Consider the following 16,499-nt stretch of genomic DNA (forward strand, 5'->3'; position numbering starts at 1 on the left):
GAGAAATGAGGATAATAATGACTGATGAACGTGATTAACTGTTTAATCTCAATAATCTACAGTTCAATGATTGATATGGATTTTTTTCTACTCTATATACAATAAATTACATGAATAGTTTTGAAGATAATGATTGTATAACTAACTAATGAATTATCCTGTGATTTTTTTCAAAACTGCGATGTCTCGAGGAAAATATTGAATATTTTTTCGTACCTCGTGGTAGAACGAAGAGTCAACTGAGAATAATCTCTCACTTTCATCGAAAAATATTTTCCCCCGAGACTTTCACAATTTCAATACCTCCAGAACCTTTTTCCTCGGTGTCTAATTAACATCAATGATTATTGCAGGTCTAATCGCAACTATTGAACCCCTACAATCGACTCAGGGATGCTCATGAATAAACATCACCATGAAGCCTCTCTCATTATAATCTAGGTCGATGAACCGTTACGTGTACCTTAGATGTTGTGAATCATTGGTGTTTCATGCGAATGAACATTGATAAAATCTAATAAGTTAGTCTTGATTGATTCAAATTTTAATTTTTGGAAACTGACGTCGAACTTCGAATATCGATCAGGCGAAAAATTCCCAGTCCCAATCCTCGTCGCCTCCATGACGAAATCTAATTAACTAATTTTCATTAATTTAAATTTCTAATTTTTCCAAAGTGCCCTTACCCTTCTAGTCACGGGGTTACATTAATAATCATCCACATGATGAAAGCCCCTCAATTACTCCTCATCAATTCTAATCTCGAACCTAATTACTCTCACATTCAACCCATCCCTCATTGAGGTGTTTCAACAGTCCTTAATTAATCTTGAGGAATCATTCTGTTCCGGATGAAAGATCTGATGACCTTGGTCGAGATAACCCACGTTCTTCCTACACTGGAGCCTTTCCCAACCCGCTAAGGTTTAGGGATTGAGTTTGAAATTAGTGTCAGTATTTATCGTCAGCTATTCACCGAAAAGGCCTCGATAAAGCCCCGGAAATTCTCTCCCTCCGAATGAAGAAACTAAATTCCTGTGGAGGTGCTCATCATCACGGTTATCATCAGTCCATCCAAATGAATATTTAAATATTAATACACATAGAGGGTAAGGTCGAGAAAACTGGCACGATGTCCGGGGCAGATGGGCAGGTCTGTATGTATGTGGGTCGTCGTCTAACTGTTCACCGTACCGTTTCAATACCCGACCACCTCGGTCCCGCTTCAAACTCACTGCGATCCCCTCCCCCACCGTCTGACTCTGCCACTTGTTCCCCACCTACCATCAACCTCTTCATTCCATCATTACGATTTATATTTCCTTTTTTTTTTTCAATTTCTTTTCTTTTTCTATTGCGTTCCCTCTCGTGCGGGAGCTCGAGGAAAGGTATCGCAGGTACATTCCGGCAGTTGTGAGATAGCCCCAGGTGGAAGTACCACGGGGACGTCCTCAGAAGTGGTGTGAGGAAGATACTTCAGTCTGGTATCATCCAGCAGTAAGAGCACTGGTATTCGCGAGACGAGTGATATTTTGAGAAGACAATTTTTTTTCTAAATTGTGTTTGTCGAAAGAGAGACCTCAGAATGCTGAGGATGTCCTCATAAAATCGGTTTCTATCGTTGTGGAAATATTCGAGAAGAGGAGAAAGGAAGACGTCAGCAGATAAATGATAGATGTAGTGGGACTGTTTGTATCAGGTATGTCAATGCTCGTTGGTGGTCGTTGACCCAGATTTATCGGAATCTATGACTCCTTAAGGTATTTTGGGTTGACGGTATGGTACCAGCAGTTGTGCTGACCCCAGAAAGTAACACAAAGGAGGAAAGTGATGATCGAGGGGGAAATTCACTTGAAATGGAGATGACGATAAAAAGTTGTTTCGCATTTTGTGACTCAACGAATTCGCCAATTAACACTAATGAAATAATTTAATAAAAACTGCTTGAGAAATTTAGAGAGAACTTTCAAGAGATCTCCATCTAATCTACCAATCACTTTTGTCTTCCGCTACATTTCTGGATAATAGCAAAATCCTCGACTTCCGCGTAATTTTCTCATTTACTCTTCCAGAAATGGACAATTTACAATGGCAACGAATAATTATCGTCACGGTCCTGGCATCTCTAGCAGCCTGGTCACCAGTTACCGGTGATTCCCTGATGGGTGGTCACTTGGACAACGAGCCAACATCACCGTCCTCAGAAGATCATCATCATCGTCCAAGTATACCGCCATTAGCTTTCAACGGTGGTCAGCCATTCTCCCTGGAGAAGGATCCCGTTACCGGACAAATCGACTTTGGCAAGGCACCGCCATTTAAAGCCCTCAATTACACCGGTTCTTACGCCAGCGATGATGTACATAAAGAGGAAAGCGAGACCGGGAATGAAGAAACCGAGAATGACGCCATAATCAGCAACAAGAATGAAGACGATCAGCAGATGCCCAACGAGATAAACCCATACACACCGAGCTTTCACGATTATCTCAACCTTCCGGTGCGTTACAACGATCACGAGAAGTACACGAGTGACAAGTACCCCCTCATCTCGAATTCCTATGCAAATACTAAGGTCCAGGGAGGTTCATCGGGTTACAAGATCTACAATTCCTTGAATCACAAGAACTACAACAGCATAAGTCACCCAGGAAAAGCATCAACATCGCAGTCATATTCCAACACACGAACTCCCTACGTTCCCAGAACAACCAAGCGCCCGACAACGACAATCAGAACGACCAGAACTACCACAACGACGACAACAACGACCACTACAGCTAAACCAACAACGACAACGAGAGCTACCACCACTACCAAGAAAGCGACGACAGTGGAACCCGTCACCACGTGGAAGCCCCAGCCAGCGGATCGTTACAGCATGAATTACGACGAGGAGATTATGCTGCCCATTGAGAAGATGCAGACTTCAGGAAATGGAGGAGATCACTTCGTCTCATTCCCAAAGTTTGATTATGACGATGGGTACGATTATCTGCATCAGGAGCCATCAGCACCGTCATCACCGTCCTCAACGACTACGAGTAGACCATCAACAACGACAAGACCGAGTACTACTACGACTCCCACAACAACGATGACAACGACGACAATGAGAACCACTGAAGCTTCAACTACGGACCCTCCAAGAGCCTCTCAGAGCCCCCTCGTCAACAATCAGAGGCCACCACCGGTGACTACAGTAGTCAATGGTCACCAGAACTACCCTAGCTTCAGTCCCGACGGCCCTCAGGGCTATCCGGGATTTAATCCTCTCGCCGTCGAGTCCTCCAGCAATGTTATAGTCCCTCCCGACCAGGACACCATCTCCTTCGTCCTGGGGAACAGACAGAATGTCCAGGGGACGTACTACGGACACGGAAGCGCTGTTGCAGAGTCCCCTTATGGAGATGCTGTGGTGTCACCAAATCGAATGGACACGAATTACGATCACGATTTGAAGATCGGAGTGCCTTCCTCAGAGGTCCAGGCCCCTCAGGACGCTCCCAAGGTCCCATCCGGGTTTCAATTCCCCCAGAGGGATGTGATAAGCAGTGGGCACAAGTGGTGGTTCAATAAGGATCAGTCCGAGAACCCACAGAGTGTCGACGATAACGATAAAGATAATCGAGTTAATGTGGGCGCCGGCTACAGGGTTGTCTTTCCAACCTCTGAGCCCTCGACTTCACCGGCTCCAGTGGTCTCCAGTACTGAAGCCATGACAACGACAGTGGGATCATCAGGAGTGTTGGGAGCACTGGGATTTTCGGAATTATCTGATGTGCTGATGCCACCGGCTGTGGACAGACCTGTTCGTCCAGTACATCCGCACCCCTCCGGTCAGCCGCATCATCCACACCCACCAGGGCACCCTCCAAATGGCCGACCGCATTACCACTACCACTCGCGTCCACTGGACCTCCCCAACCGGATCCCAAGGCCACCGAATGCGTATAAAATCCGTCCGCCAATCGACATTAATCTTCCCAATATTCTCCCACAATTCCGGCCGAACGTGAAAACCTCTCAGAGACGAGGGAGTGAGGCCATTGGTACCATGATCATCTCCAGTCCTCCAAAATACCCGACTCGAGTGTCAGTGAGGCCCTCGTTGCACCCACCATCCTCCCACAGACCCCCTCCTAGGCTTCCCTCCCAACCCGTCTCCCCTCTTCAGAGATTAAAACCCCCACCTCCACCACTACCACCGCCAATCTACGCCCTGAGACTGCCCTCCCCAGAGGCCCTGGTCGACCTCCGAGGTCCAGAGGACCATCAAAAGGACATTCCCATCCGTAGGAACGTCGGGGAGGGTCTCATCGACGAGCGAAATCGCGGCAATCAAGTTCTCAAATCACGACTTAATGACGAGAACTCCGACAAGTTGGAGGGTCCCCTCCCCCCGCGTCCGCCAAAATTTTTCGAACGTAAAAGTGGAAATGACACGAGAGTGACGACCCTCCAGATGATCCAGCATCACGGGGACGTTGGAGAAGTGGAAGAAGAGGGAATGCAGGGAGACGAGCCCCAGGAGGATGAGGATGACAGGAGAGTTAAGCCAGGTGTTGAGGAAGTCGCCCCTGTCTTCGTGGTCTACCCCGTAAAAGGAGCCCTGGGAATTCACGGCGACGAAGATGATGACAAACATCTCGATGAAAGCGTGGTAGTGGGAACACACGGTGGGGAGAGACCCCTACCCCCTGATACTCTCGCCATATCCCCGGGAGACGATGAGGAGATCAAGATGCCTGGCAAGGTCGTCGTCTCGGACTTTCCATACCCCCTCGAGCGACCTGACCCTGGGATGTTCATCAGCCCCGTGAAGGAGAGGCCTTTGCTAGTGCCTAACGAGCAGATGCAGGACGACGATGAGGAGGGCATCAAGGACACAAGCATCAATGTCATTCCGTATCTCCAGGATCATGTGCCCTTCGCCATCAAACCCAACGCCATCTCCACTACGTTGCACATTGGAGCGAGTCCATTGGCAGGCTCTTCAGGGGGTTCTCCAGGTTCTCCGGGTGGATCCACACCAATTGCCTTCGTCTACACTCCGACCATGAGGCCCCATCAGGCCCCAGAGTCCAGTGAGGTTTACGAACGTAATCCTGTCTTACTACCGTCCCAGCAGCCGTCCAGCTCCGCCAGCTCGGCGCCATCTCCTCAGAATTTTATGGCTCCGTTTGTGGCTAGTGTCAGCGCTGAGGTGCCCTCCAGGGACGGCTGGAGTGTAGTGACAGTGAGACCGGAGAACGTGGAGACCAACACCGCAGAGGCTGAGAACAGGGTAGGCATGGAGGGAAAGGGGGATACTGAAGAGAGGGGTGGAAACTTCACGTCTTCGGGGAGTGATCCTCCTGGAGATGATGGGGAGGTGGAGGCCGGTCTTCAAACTGAAGCCAGTGAATTCGACCCTGAAAATTTTAAGCCTCAGTTGTTCGGGGGATTTCAACCGATTCTAGAGTTCCCGATGGACTCCGCGGAGGTGCCCAGCGATTTGAGGAATAAGGAGATCGTGGGGGTCGTCGAGAAGCCACGTGGAGTCAAGGAGTCCGCACCGAGGACTTCCTATGGGGAGTAATCGGGTATGTGGAGGGAACGAGTGAAAAATTTTTTTCGCGAGAAAAATTGCTTTTGCTGGGTCTATTCATTTACCACAAGAAGATGTACATAAATATTTGCATCCAGTAAATTTTCTTGTAATAAATATATGAATATACTTAGGAAAAACTTTATTTTCAATAGAAAATGAGATTCACTAGCATTAGAATTCATGTGGAAAATTTATACACTCGTTTCTCCTGCGAAAGATGAGTTGGGAAATTTTTTAAAAAATCCTACCCATGATTTCGTGAAAGTAAACTCCCCTGGCAGTCGTATTTCTCTGCGAACCGATCATCTTCGGAATTTTAAGATCATTTCGATCTATCAATTTCAGCACTGACATTTTGAGAGACTGTAAAATTTTTCAACTCCTCTTTATCTACTCATTACCTATAGAACAGCAAGAGTAACCATGTCTTAATAATTAATTCATCGTCATTACTTCTAGAACTCAACGATCTCCACTGTCTCATGTCTCATTCATCACTCAACAGTTATTATAAATAATAAATTGTATATTTATTCAACTCAATGGAATGTTCAACTTTGTACGTATGCGATAGTACCATGTATTCAATCAATTGAATAATTAATTTCCTCAGGACATATATTTGTTCTCAACGAAAAGTATTTCTGGTACTGTTCGCATATGTACGAATTTTCATGCATAACTCAAATGAATATCATACTTAACATCGTCTTGGTACCCATATGCCAGTAATGCATGTGCGTATCACGACTAGATATATTAATTAAATGTAATCTTATCTTTGTTCGTTGTATCAAGTCTTATAGGTGAATTGCGTTGTAATTAATCGGTGATTTCAGTATAAATTGCGAGACAAGAAAAAAAAATATAAAAAAAATTTAATTGACGCTTTTTATATCGAGCTTCAATTTTTTTTCGTTTTGTCACTTTACCTTAGGAATAAATAAATTAATTCATGCACTGATTGCTGAGAATTTCAATTATTTCTTTGAAATAAATGCACTGCCCTGCAAAAGAACCTCTAGGATTCCCTTCTTCGGTGAATCCTGTCAACTTTTGAACAACTGGAGGTCGAGTTTTAGAATCACCTCCCCATTATCAACTTCCCGTAATTTTATTCGCTTCTGGATGGGACCACATGAGTCCTTACAATCCCGCATTATGTCGACAATTCGCACTTCCGCTCGTCCAAGAAAATCTGATGAGAGAAAACAAGTTGTCAAGACATTTTAAATACTTTCATTCTGCTGGGAAATTTAAAATCAATAGAAATTATTAATTAAATTATTAATCTGATGGCATTACCGTCTGGAGTGTAATAGCTCTTATCAAAGACTGTTATGCAAAGTGTGTCCTCGTTAAGGTCTTTCACTTGGAATTGCATTGACGTATCCCACATGGGACAGTCTGTTCCAGAGACCACTGGAGTTCTCTCCTCTTGAGATCCCATGGAGACTTTGCAAAACGCGTTACACTTGCCTAATTCAAGAGACCATTTAATATCAATAAACAATAAAATTGTTTGCGTAATTATTGCAGAGTTGTTACGTGCAAGCACTGGCAAAAAAAATTAAACAAATTAAGGAAGAAGTCATATGTGAGATAAATCATAAGAATTCTTCAGTGAAATGAGAAAAGAGAGTAGAACCCTCCCAGTTTCATCACTTCACAGCAGAGTTAGATATTGAGAAAGTGATTAAGGATGCAATAATTATATCGAGGTCGGTTTACCTTTTGTCATAACTAAATCCTCCCCCTCAACAATAAAAACGTGCAATCGTCCTTTGGGTGTTCTGCGAACTAAATCATGCGGGAGTGTTAGTGCTGCAAATTACTACGTGCAAATTCGGGGACTCATTAGTGCTTTTTTCCTGGGTGAAATTAAAAAGAAATGAGTTGAAGCATAAGCAGAAGCAGCAAGACCTTTTCTGGGGGATGGGGAGCTTACCGGCTAGGGTTTTAATGCTGCTCCCCTGCAACACTGTCGCCAAGATCCTCCCACAAGCTCCAAATTGCGCTTGTCCTGTACCGCACATTGCAACGAATAAATTTTATTCATGGGGATGATAATGAAGTCGACAAACGATAAGGATAATAAAAAAAATCTACAGTAATTGTTAAATAATTAATTGACAATTAATTAATTATGTAGCAATTGAACGTCAAGATTTTTTCTAACGGAACAAAAATGATTTTCAATTCAATTTTCGAGACATTCTCCACGACGTGACATCTCTTCAGGGATGCACCAATTGACTGATCATAGGATAATATATTTTCCTTGTGAGACAAAAAAAAATATAGAGAGACAATACGAGGGCCTTACTTGAGCGCTGACGTTGCAGAAGATTTTTCTCGTTCCTAGCGAATTGCTTACGAGCCTCGTTGATCTTCTTCACCCATAAATGACACTCGTTGGTAGATGGGGCCAACAGGAGGATAGGCTTCTTCGTGGAGTCTCGTAGGCCGAGGATTCTCGATGTGTTGTCATTGGCATCTGTGTGGATTATCGTTGAATTCCCATTCGTTTCAGTCTCTCCAATCATCGTCAATTCATTCAGAAATATTGTCTGCAAGAGTTAATTATTGTTCATTATTTTTAAATTCAAGAGTAAAAGGGCTGCATAATTCACCTTTCTATAGAGTTTAAACTTATTGTTCTCATTTCGTTCGAATGAAAATTGTTGCCCAGCCGGTAGTGCCTTCAACGGTTGAGCAAATAGAAGAAAATCATTGGTGAGAAATGCGACAAGCTCCTTGCCACTTTTTGCCTGTACAACAAAAAATATTCTAGAATATATTTTCCAAAATAAGTGGAGTCTTAAAAAATTATATTTTCTAGTTCTCCAAAACGTAATTCACCAAAAATATTCCAAATTCTTTTTAATACCTTATGAAGAATGCCGTAATGCAGAAGTTTCCTAGGGCCTGCAGAATTAGTCAGCGAATTGAATACGAGTTTCTCCTCAAGAACACTCTCACCGCAGGCGACATGTGTCTGCAGCCATTCGAGACGATCGCTGTTCTCCTTCTCGCGCACCCCCTCGTTCACCTGTGTGCAAAATTCCTCTGCCTTGGCTAGTGCCTCCGTGAGGTACTGCCTGTCCGGATGTTCGAGTGGCGTGTACTCCAGGATCTTGCTGATGATGAGGGGATACTTGGTGATCCTCTGCATCGGTTTTATGAGAAAAGAACTCAAGGGCATGCCCTTAGTCTTGGGGTCCTTCTGGCATGCCTGAGCAATGGCCACAAATTCCGGTGACGTTTCGGTCAGCCTCTGGAGATAAACAGCAGCTGATATCTGACAGCTGCAGAAACGAACGTACGCTGACATTCTGGGAATGTTCTCGCATAAAATATCTCCAATCATCCGGACAGTTCCGTCCTCGCTGTTGTCTCGTCTTATTCTCAATGTTCTCAGAAAATTGTCGTTACACGCAATTATGTCCCTCCAGTTGACGAATATCCTTTCGACTTCGTCCACTGTCAGGACCATACTCTGAATCAAGGGCTTTTCAAAGACCTCGTGGACAAGCCTCATGTCGTTAATGTACGCCTCCTCGGTTGCTATTAATTCTCGTATGTAATCCTGACGTTTTAACTCGAGGGGATCCACCGAGGAGATAACGAAATCGCTCGGATCATCAGCTGCACAGAAAAATTAACATCTTTTATCGATTCTCTGAGGCCTAGGGATCCATCCGTCACTTACCGAAGATAATTTGACGATCGCGTTCATTGGCGGGGGGTTTACCAATTTGAGACCTATTGTTTGATATGGTTTTTCGATTTTTATGTGATCTCCTGTTTTTGAGATCTAGTGCTACTGAGGGGATGAACACCGAGGAAGAGTATTTTGTTATTGCTTTTAATAGGATTTTTTTTTTCATTTGTCGACGGTGCACGAGAAGGAATTTTAGGTAAAAATTAGAGCCCCAGGGGGTGAAACGAGGGACGAAGGTTAGTCTTATCACAAAAATTACCCTCCCAAGTCTAATTTTTCCACCAAAAATTGACCTAAAAGTCGTTGATTGTTATTTCGTCACACGTTTCGCCCTTTAAAGGTTTAATTTTTATCCAAAATTTCATTCCCTGTGGCATAACTTGGGTTTCTCTTTTACTTTTAATTACAAATAAATAGAGCTTTGGTAAAAAATAAAAAAGAACCAACTCTCCAGCTTTAAAAACACGATACAGGTGATTTTTTCTCAATAATTTCTCACGCACATTTATTTATATATATGTATTAATAATAGGCAATTCATGAAAAAAAATAACGACAAACCCCACAGCTCATACCATAAAAGACAGAACCAAAAAATGGATAGACATATATTTTCCAACAGACAGACACTTTATTTCGATTTTTTTGGTCATGTGTGCGAAGGTAACGTGTATCATGTTTTCCGATACTTTGAAAATGATATTTGTGATTAGATAATAGCGTTCCATCTCCGCGTGTACAATGTTCATATAATGTGTAAGGATACACACCGGAGGGAGGTAAATGTGAACAAAGCGGTGTGACATTAAAATTCAATTGAACTCAAGCGAAAAGTTTTCACCAATGATAAAACTATCATCAATAATAAATTTCATTAGTTTGTTCACACTTTAACAATTCTCTCCATGATTCTTCCAATGATTTGTTTACATATTCATATTTTTTTTAAATACATGTGACGCAATTAATAAGTGCCCAATGGGTTTTTATAATCTCATTAATTACTCGGAGTCAAAACGAACAATAATTATTTCTCTTACAAGACAAAACGAACAATATGTATTTTTTTTTTCGTCGCCGTTCCTCCAATTTAGGGACACGCGAGGGTAATTGTCTCTTTGTTTTATTGATATTTCATCCGCACTCTCTCTACTAAGGGCTTTTCAATAATAAATAGGCGTGCAGCACGTACCACGTAAGGTTTGGAAAAACCATCTCCCGATACGGCTGTTTTTTATTATTATTTCTCTACATATTCAACTAACGCGCTTATATTATTGTTGTACGACACAATGTCCGGATATACTGATATATCTTATTAGAAATTAATAATTATATTTTTTTTTATCAAATTATTGAGACAAAAACGCACTTGACGCAATTGATTTCTGAATTGAAAGTGCGAAACGTTCTGCTGTTTTGTATTTATCAGGTAAAAAGTGACTTTATTTTTACCTAAACTCACTGCTCACCGAGATAATGCCATCAACAATAGACCTTCCTACGGAAATAATTGCGTTTCACCCCTTCAATCGAGTTTTTCTATCTAAAATAAAAATTCTCACCCATTAATCGCGATTAATCACTCAATAATTAAACGAAAAAATCACCCCAAAAATCGTCAAAAATCAGTGACTCAGCATCACACCGACCAAAAAAAAAAATAACTAAAAGACCCGAAAATAAAGTAAAAATTATGTTTTTAAAATAATAATTGTGCGCTACAATGATGGAAACGAAACACTTAATTAAATCATGATTGATTGATAAATGCGCACACGAGGGGAAACTCAAAGTGCTCTCATACACCCAACCTGTCATCTATTTACCACCATATTAATAATAACAAATAAATTCTGTTTAATTATATAATGTAAGTAACAGTGAGTCAACAATATATGGGCCCATTGGGTAATTAATTACTTAGGCCCAGTTAACCGAAATAATTGGGAAGCCCTGAGACAACTGATTAATAGTACTTGAAGGGCCGATAAAGGAAATAAAAATTTCATACGATTATTCATTGGTAAATGATAAATTAGAGACAAGATTCGTTTGACAGACTCAAATATTTCATCTGAGATTCGTGAGAGATTCAAAATCATAGAACTCATGACAATGACAACAAGATACACATGTGAAAGTAAATAATTATTACTTAATTAATAATAATTCATTAGGGGAGTGGGAGGGCGTGGATGACGATCCACCACTTCCCTGAGGAATTAATGCTAATGACGAACTAATGAGAATTCTTCAATTAATTTATGGCATGTACCCTCCTCCCCCAATGCCCTGAACTCCTCTCACACAGGTGAGATTGGACATTGGACATTTTATAATTGAATATAATTTATTTTATATTAATTTCTTTAAATTTTTCTTTGTCGTTGTCGCTTTTTTGTTCTTCCCCTCGACAAAACGAAGGATAATAATAAATAATTGTTGACTTATTAGCTTTTTTTTTCACAATTAAAGGGTAAACCTCGCGTTTATGGCGCCTCCACTGCGTATCCTTAGGCTGCATGTCAAGCAAGATGCGAAAGAACATTAATTAGTGGAAATAAATTACTCGGATAAATTAAGAAAATAATTCAGGGAAACGGTAATTAATCGACAATTCAATCAACATAACCGAATAGTAATAAATGAACACAGATTAATGACCAATTTGAGTGGCATAATGAGTATTTTTGTTCTTGAGGTAAAACTTTTGCAGTGAAATGATTGATCTGGTAAATTAACATTATTTAATTGGGAATAATCGGTAATAAAGGGGCTTAGAGCGAAATTCCCTGAGTTCTTTCAAGGAAATTGAATTCTCTATAATAAAATCAGTGATCTAATTTTTTCATAAATCCACGCATTACCGGGATAAATAAATCCTCAACAAAATCAATATTTTCAGTCACTTATTGAAAATTAAACCACTTCACTGCTGATTGCATTCATAACTTGATAAGAACCAAAATACGTGTTATCTACCCCGGAAGAATGGACGGACAAGCAGGCAGAAGGATGCACACAAGCGCACAGTGAAACGATACTTAAATATTTTCAAAATTTAAAATGCAACAACTCTTCCTCGGTTTCGTCGTCATTTCAGTAAATTTTTTTCTCTTAAGGTAATTTATCAAATTATCTACGCTTCGCGTATCACGACGACGCTCGTCCGTCCACCCATCACGACAGATCACATAATTACTACTCATTTTTTTTTCATTCGATTTGTTTTTTTTTTCTACTCACACATGGGTGTCACGTAGTTGCTGGGGAATATGCCAATAATTCCGTTGAGTTCACCCTTCCACCAGGCCTCCTCCTGCTTCGCCAGGACTGTTATCACCTCCCCCTTCTCGAAAGTCAATTCGTCGTCATTTTGGGCTTGGTGGGGGTAGAGAGCCATCACTCGCTCTAGATTTTTCATTAATCGGAATTTATTATTTCTAATGAAATAAATTATCAATGAAAATAATTTTGGGGGATGAGTGAATAAAAAATGAATGTCCGACGAAGATTTAAATTAAAAGAGAATTTATTGTAGATATTTTGAACCTTTCAGTCATTTAATTTGTCCCCATTGGATTTTTGAAATTTTCACTCACCAACATTGGGATCTGTTGGAGAATCCTGATACCCATGAGAGACTGGGGTCGACCGGTTACTGCTACTCGTTAAAGGTTTAACATAGGACGCTGGGAACCAGCCAATTTGCCTTTTTTTACCTCTTGCCTGTAGACAAATCCAAGAAAAATCATTAAATTATGCCGGTATTTTATCAGTCTATTTGTAAATCAAATAAATCACTTCATTCATCTCTCAATTAAACAAATACTAATTTAACTAGACGGAAAAAAATTGATTGGAATATTAAAACAATTTTGAAATATGAAATTGATAATTGAATTTTACCTGCAACTCCCCTTCCCACCATCCAGAGTCTGTCTTCTTCCTGATCATGATGAGCTGACCCCTCTGAAGATTCAGCTGTTCAGCACTTGTGGCCTGATAGGGTGCCAGGACCTGCACAATCTCTGGTTTCCTCCCTCGCCCCTGAATAAAATAATTCCCCATTACAATTAGCTCCCTACGGCGAGTCTTATCGAGTTCTCGTGCCCAAACGATGACAATTAAAAAAACTAGTGGCTAAAATCTACATGAAGTCTCACTCTGCTGAAAGCCTGAATGTATTCCCTCGAGCAATAATACCTTATAATACTGGAATGGAGATCCACCGAGCAGCATCCACGGATGACGGTAATGAAATATTCCAGGAGAATCTTACCATTAATACACGTCAATAATTCATCAAGAGAGTATTAATTACCTGTTGCGAAGCCATTGCTGTGAAATCAGGCAATTCAGCCCTGTCCTCGGCAGCTTGTCTCTCATCCTCGAGTTGCTCAGCTGTTTTTTCTGTCGTCTAAAGTCAGAAATTGTTGGAAAGAAGAAAAAAAACTCTAGCTCAATTACTGTGTTACACTGGAGCAATTGCGTTAGCTCGTTAGGAATTTAATAACATTTAATTTAGCATCACTCAGAACAAAATTAGGGGGTTATTTATTTTATGAAGTGAATTTTACTGGAAAGAGAATTTATTTACTCACTGGAGACGCTTGTACTGGTACCGGGGTGATGGATTCCTGGGCAGGTGCTGTGGTAACTGGTGCGATCTGACGAAAGAGAAGTTAATTCATTAATTAATTAAAAATCACGAGTATAAAAATCCAAAGTAAATTTCTCACCTGATTAATATTAGGCTCGCACTTCTCCACATAATTAGACGGAAAATATCCACTTCTATTTCCAATGATGCCAGACCACCACTCGCCCTCGCTCTTAGTCACCTCAATGATCTCTCCCTCGTTAAAGCTCAAATCATCAGGTTCAGTGGACGAATACTGATACAGGGCAACATAATAATTCCCCTCCCTGGCAGTAGTAACCTCTGGCTGTACCTGGGTGTCCCCCAGTGATCCAGCCTCGGAGACATTCTCCGGTACCTCAGCAATCTCCTCGAGGGGTTTCCTCTCCACTGAGTCCTGTTGGACAAATTTACCCCCCTCATCAACCCCATCAACCGGCTCCACATACGACTCAGGGAACCATCCAGTGTGTCCCCTGATCTCACCAGCCATCCAACCAGGCTCTTTATTCTGAACAGGAGGCACCAGAATTATATCTCCAGGTTGGAAGGATATCTCCTCATCATTTCGAGCAACGAATTCGTAGAGTGCTCGATACTTGACAATTCCAGTTTCAACGACGTCAGCTTCATTGGTATCAACAGGCCAGGATTCATTAGCAGTAGTGACAGGATCACTTGCCCAAGCGCTCTCCCCCCAAGCAGCACTGGCATAATCAACTCCACCAGATGTCACTGCCCCCCTGAGCTCCAGAATTTGTGATCTTTTTAGATCAAAATTCTTGTAGAGGCCTTTGCAATCGCCAGCAAGTGTCTTCATCTTGTCCTTCATCTCCTCCAGCTGGCTGTTATTATTTTCAATATCCATGCTCTTCTCTGCTATTTGCTTTTCAAGATCCTCGATCTTATCCTTCATCTGCTTGAGGGTTATCTGCTTATTGGCAAATGCCATTCTCATTGCTTCCTGTCCAGCTGAATCCTGTGCTGCATTCATCTTATTTTTCGCCTCAATTCTGGCTTTTTCCTGGCTCAGTGCCAGTAATCTCTGATTCTGCTCTCTGAGTTTATTCTTCAATGCTGTCATCTCCGCCTGTTGACAGTCCCTGGTGGCTCTCATCCCATCAATCGTTGTTTTAACACCTGATACACCAACTCTTGTGTCGCAGATTTTCTGAGAGAGCTCCTTAACTTTATCGTTCAAGGATCCCAGTTCAATGGTCAACGTTTGGTTCTTCGCTTTTAGCTTGAGTAGAATGTCCTGCTCCTTCTGACGCTGTGCCTGAAGCTCCTGAGACTTCTGGGTCTCCCACTCTAGGAGACGTTGTCTCTCCATCTCCTTTTTAGCTGCCTCTTTCTGGTCCTGAGCGCGTCGCCTCTGCTCCTCCTTCTCCTGCTCAATTTCACGCTGTCGAAGCATTTGCTTCTCAATCTCAGCCTGACGACGACGCTCCTGCTCCAGACGAATTTTCTCCTGTTTCTCAGCTTCCTCACGCTCCTTGCGCTCGCGCTCTTCTTGCTCTTTGCGCTGCTGCTCCTGGAGGGACTTACGCCGACGATCTAGTTCCGCTTGACCCTTCTCGTAATTCTCTTTACGCTTGTCCTCGAAGGAGGACTGTGGCATACCTGCCGAGGGATCAATTGTCTCGGGAAGACCTCCCGATGAGACGCTGCTCTGACGTTGGCGGCGGAATGTCGGGGGAATTAGGTCCGCTGTCAAAGCGTCGGGAATATTTTCTCCAGCCTTGGCAAGATCGCAGAGATGCATTGCCAGGACAAACTCTTCGCACCCCAGTCTACCATCAGCGTCCATATCAGCGAGCCGCCAGATTTTTGCGAGAGTTGCCTGTGGCAGCTGCGTCTGGACCATTATATTCCTAGCCTGAGGTCCAGATAAAAATCCCGTTCTCGTTCTGTCGCAGGTGTTGAAGGTCTGCGTATACCTCAGCTTTGTCTGATGAGGGACAGCCCACTCAACTGTTGGTGGTGATGATAGGGGTGGCTGGCTATGCTGGCTATGCTGGCTGTGTTGGCTGTGCTGACTGTGCTGGGAATCAATGGATCCAACTCTGTCGATGCTAGGGGGTCTTGCTGTGGTACTGACTGGAGTATTTGTGGAAACTGGTGTCCCCATAACAGCTGCAATAGGTGCTGGTGTCACTGGTGGCTGATGAAGGGCTACGCCATTGGAAGGAACTGTTGGCATTATTCCAGGGACTAGAGGCACCACAGGAACACTGGGAATTGTTGGCATCATCTGGGGGCCCATTCCAAAAGCCTGAATTGGCGCTGGTGTTGTGTTAAGTGGAGCTATTGGTGCTCCTCCAGGCATTGGTACCATCTGCATCTGCTGTATTCCAGGGAGAATCTGTGTTTGCGGCATTTGACCAACACTAGGGAGAATCTGGGGCTGCGATAGTGGGGGAATCTGGGACTGCGCTGATGCCACTGGACTGTTTGGAAATGATGGAGGCGCTGGCTTTGGTGGAGGCTGAATCCCGGTGGTTGCATTGAAACCTGCACCTGAGGGGTTTATGGGA

The 16,499-nt window shown here is 42.7% G+C and overlaps 3 protein-coding genes across 13 annotated transcripts in view; 2 read left to right on the top strand and 1 right to left on the bottom strand.

The window, feature by feature from the left end:
• The window catches only part of LOC135169995 (organic cation transporter protein), a 107,630-nt gene that overhangs the window by 78,230 nt on the left and 12,901 nt on the right, over positions 1-16,499 (top strand). The window lies entirely within an intron of this gene.
• LOC135169976 (intersectin-1) overlaps positions 28-16,499 on the bottom strand; it is a 39,019-nt gene continuing 22,547 nt past the window's right edge. For 5 of the 11 annotated variants that reach the window (XM_064135439.1, XM_064135440.1, XM_064135444.1 and 2 more), the window contains 13 exons: positions 14,063-16,482; positions 13,925-13,990; positions 13,645-13,740; positions 13,230-13,370; positions 12,923-13,049; positions 12,567-12,731; positions 8,484-9,241; positions 8,227-8,364; positions 7,920-8,163; positions 7,542-7,616; positions 7,325-7,393; positions 6,899-7,072; positions 28-6,791 (listed from right to left, as the gene is read on the bottom strand). In XM_064135439.1, the coding sequence (XP_063991509.1) occupies positions 6,643-6,791; positions 6,899-7,072; positions 7,325-7,393; positions 7,542-7,616; positions 7,920-8,163; positions 8,227-8,364; positions 8,484-9,241; positions 12,567-12,731; positions 12,923-13,049; positions 13,230-13,370; positions 13,645-13,740; positions 13,925-13,990; positions 14,063-16,482 (4,622 nt within the window). In that variant the 3' untranslated portion in view covers positions 28-6,642. Of the gene's footprint in view, positions 6,792-6,898; positions 7,073-7,324; positions 7,465-7,541; positions 7,617-7,919; positions 8,164-8,226; positions 8,365-8,483; positions 9,242-9,928; positions 11,839-12,566; positions 12,732-12,922; positions 13,050-13,229; positions 13,371-13,644; positions 13,741-13,924; positions 13,991-14,062; positions 16,483-16,499 lie in introns of those variants that run through there. The other 6 variants (XM_064135445.1, XM_064135443.1, XM_064135441.1 and 3 more) reach the window with 6 other exon arrangements.
• On the top strand, positions 1,558-6,557 carry LOC135169979 (uncharacterized). The gene is made up of 2 exons (XM_064135450.1): positions 1,558-1,699; positions 2,073-6,557. Exons 1-2 carry the CDS (start codon positions 1,669-1,671, stop codon positions 5,579-5,581), a joined length of 3,540 nt encoding a protein of 1,179 aa, XP_063991520.1. The 5' UTR covers positions 1,558-1,668; the 3' UTR covers positions 5,582-6,557.

This window comes from Diachasmimorpha longicaudata, chromosome 16 (genome assembly GCF_034640455.1).
Source record: "Diachasmimorpha longicaudata isolate KC_UGA_2023 chromosome 16, iyDiaLong2, whole genome shotgun sequence".
NCBI lineage: Eukaryota > Metazoa > Arthropoda > Insecta > Hymenoptera > Braconidae > Diachasmimorpha > Diachasmimorpha longicaudata.

Coding starts and splice junctions, on each gene's coding strand:
- LOC135169979 (XM_064135450.1), top strand. CDS start 1,669: ATGATAGATGTAGTGGGACTGTTTGTATCAG. Junction 1,700..2,072: donor AGTGGGACTGTTTGTATCAG/GTATGTCAATGC, acceptor TTACTCTTCCAG/AAATGGACAATTTACAATGG.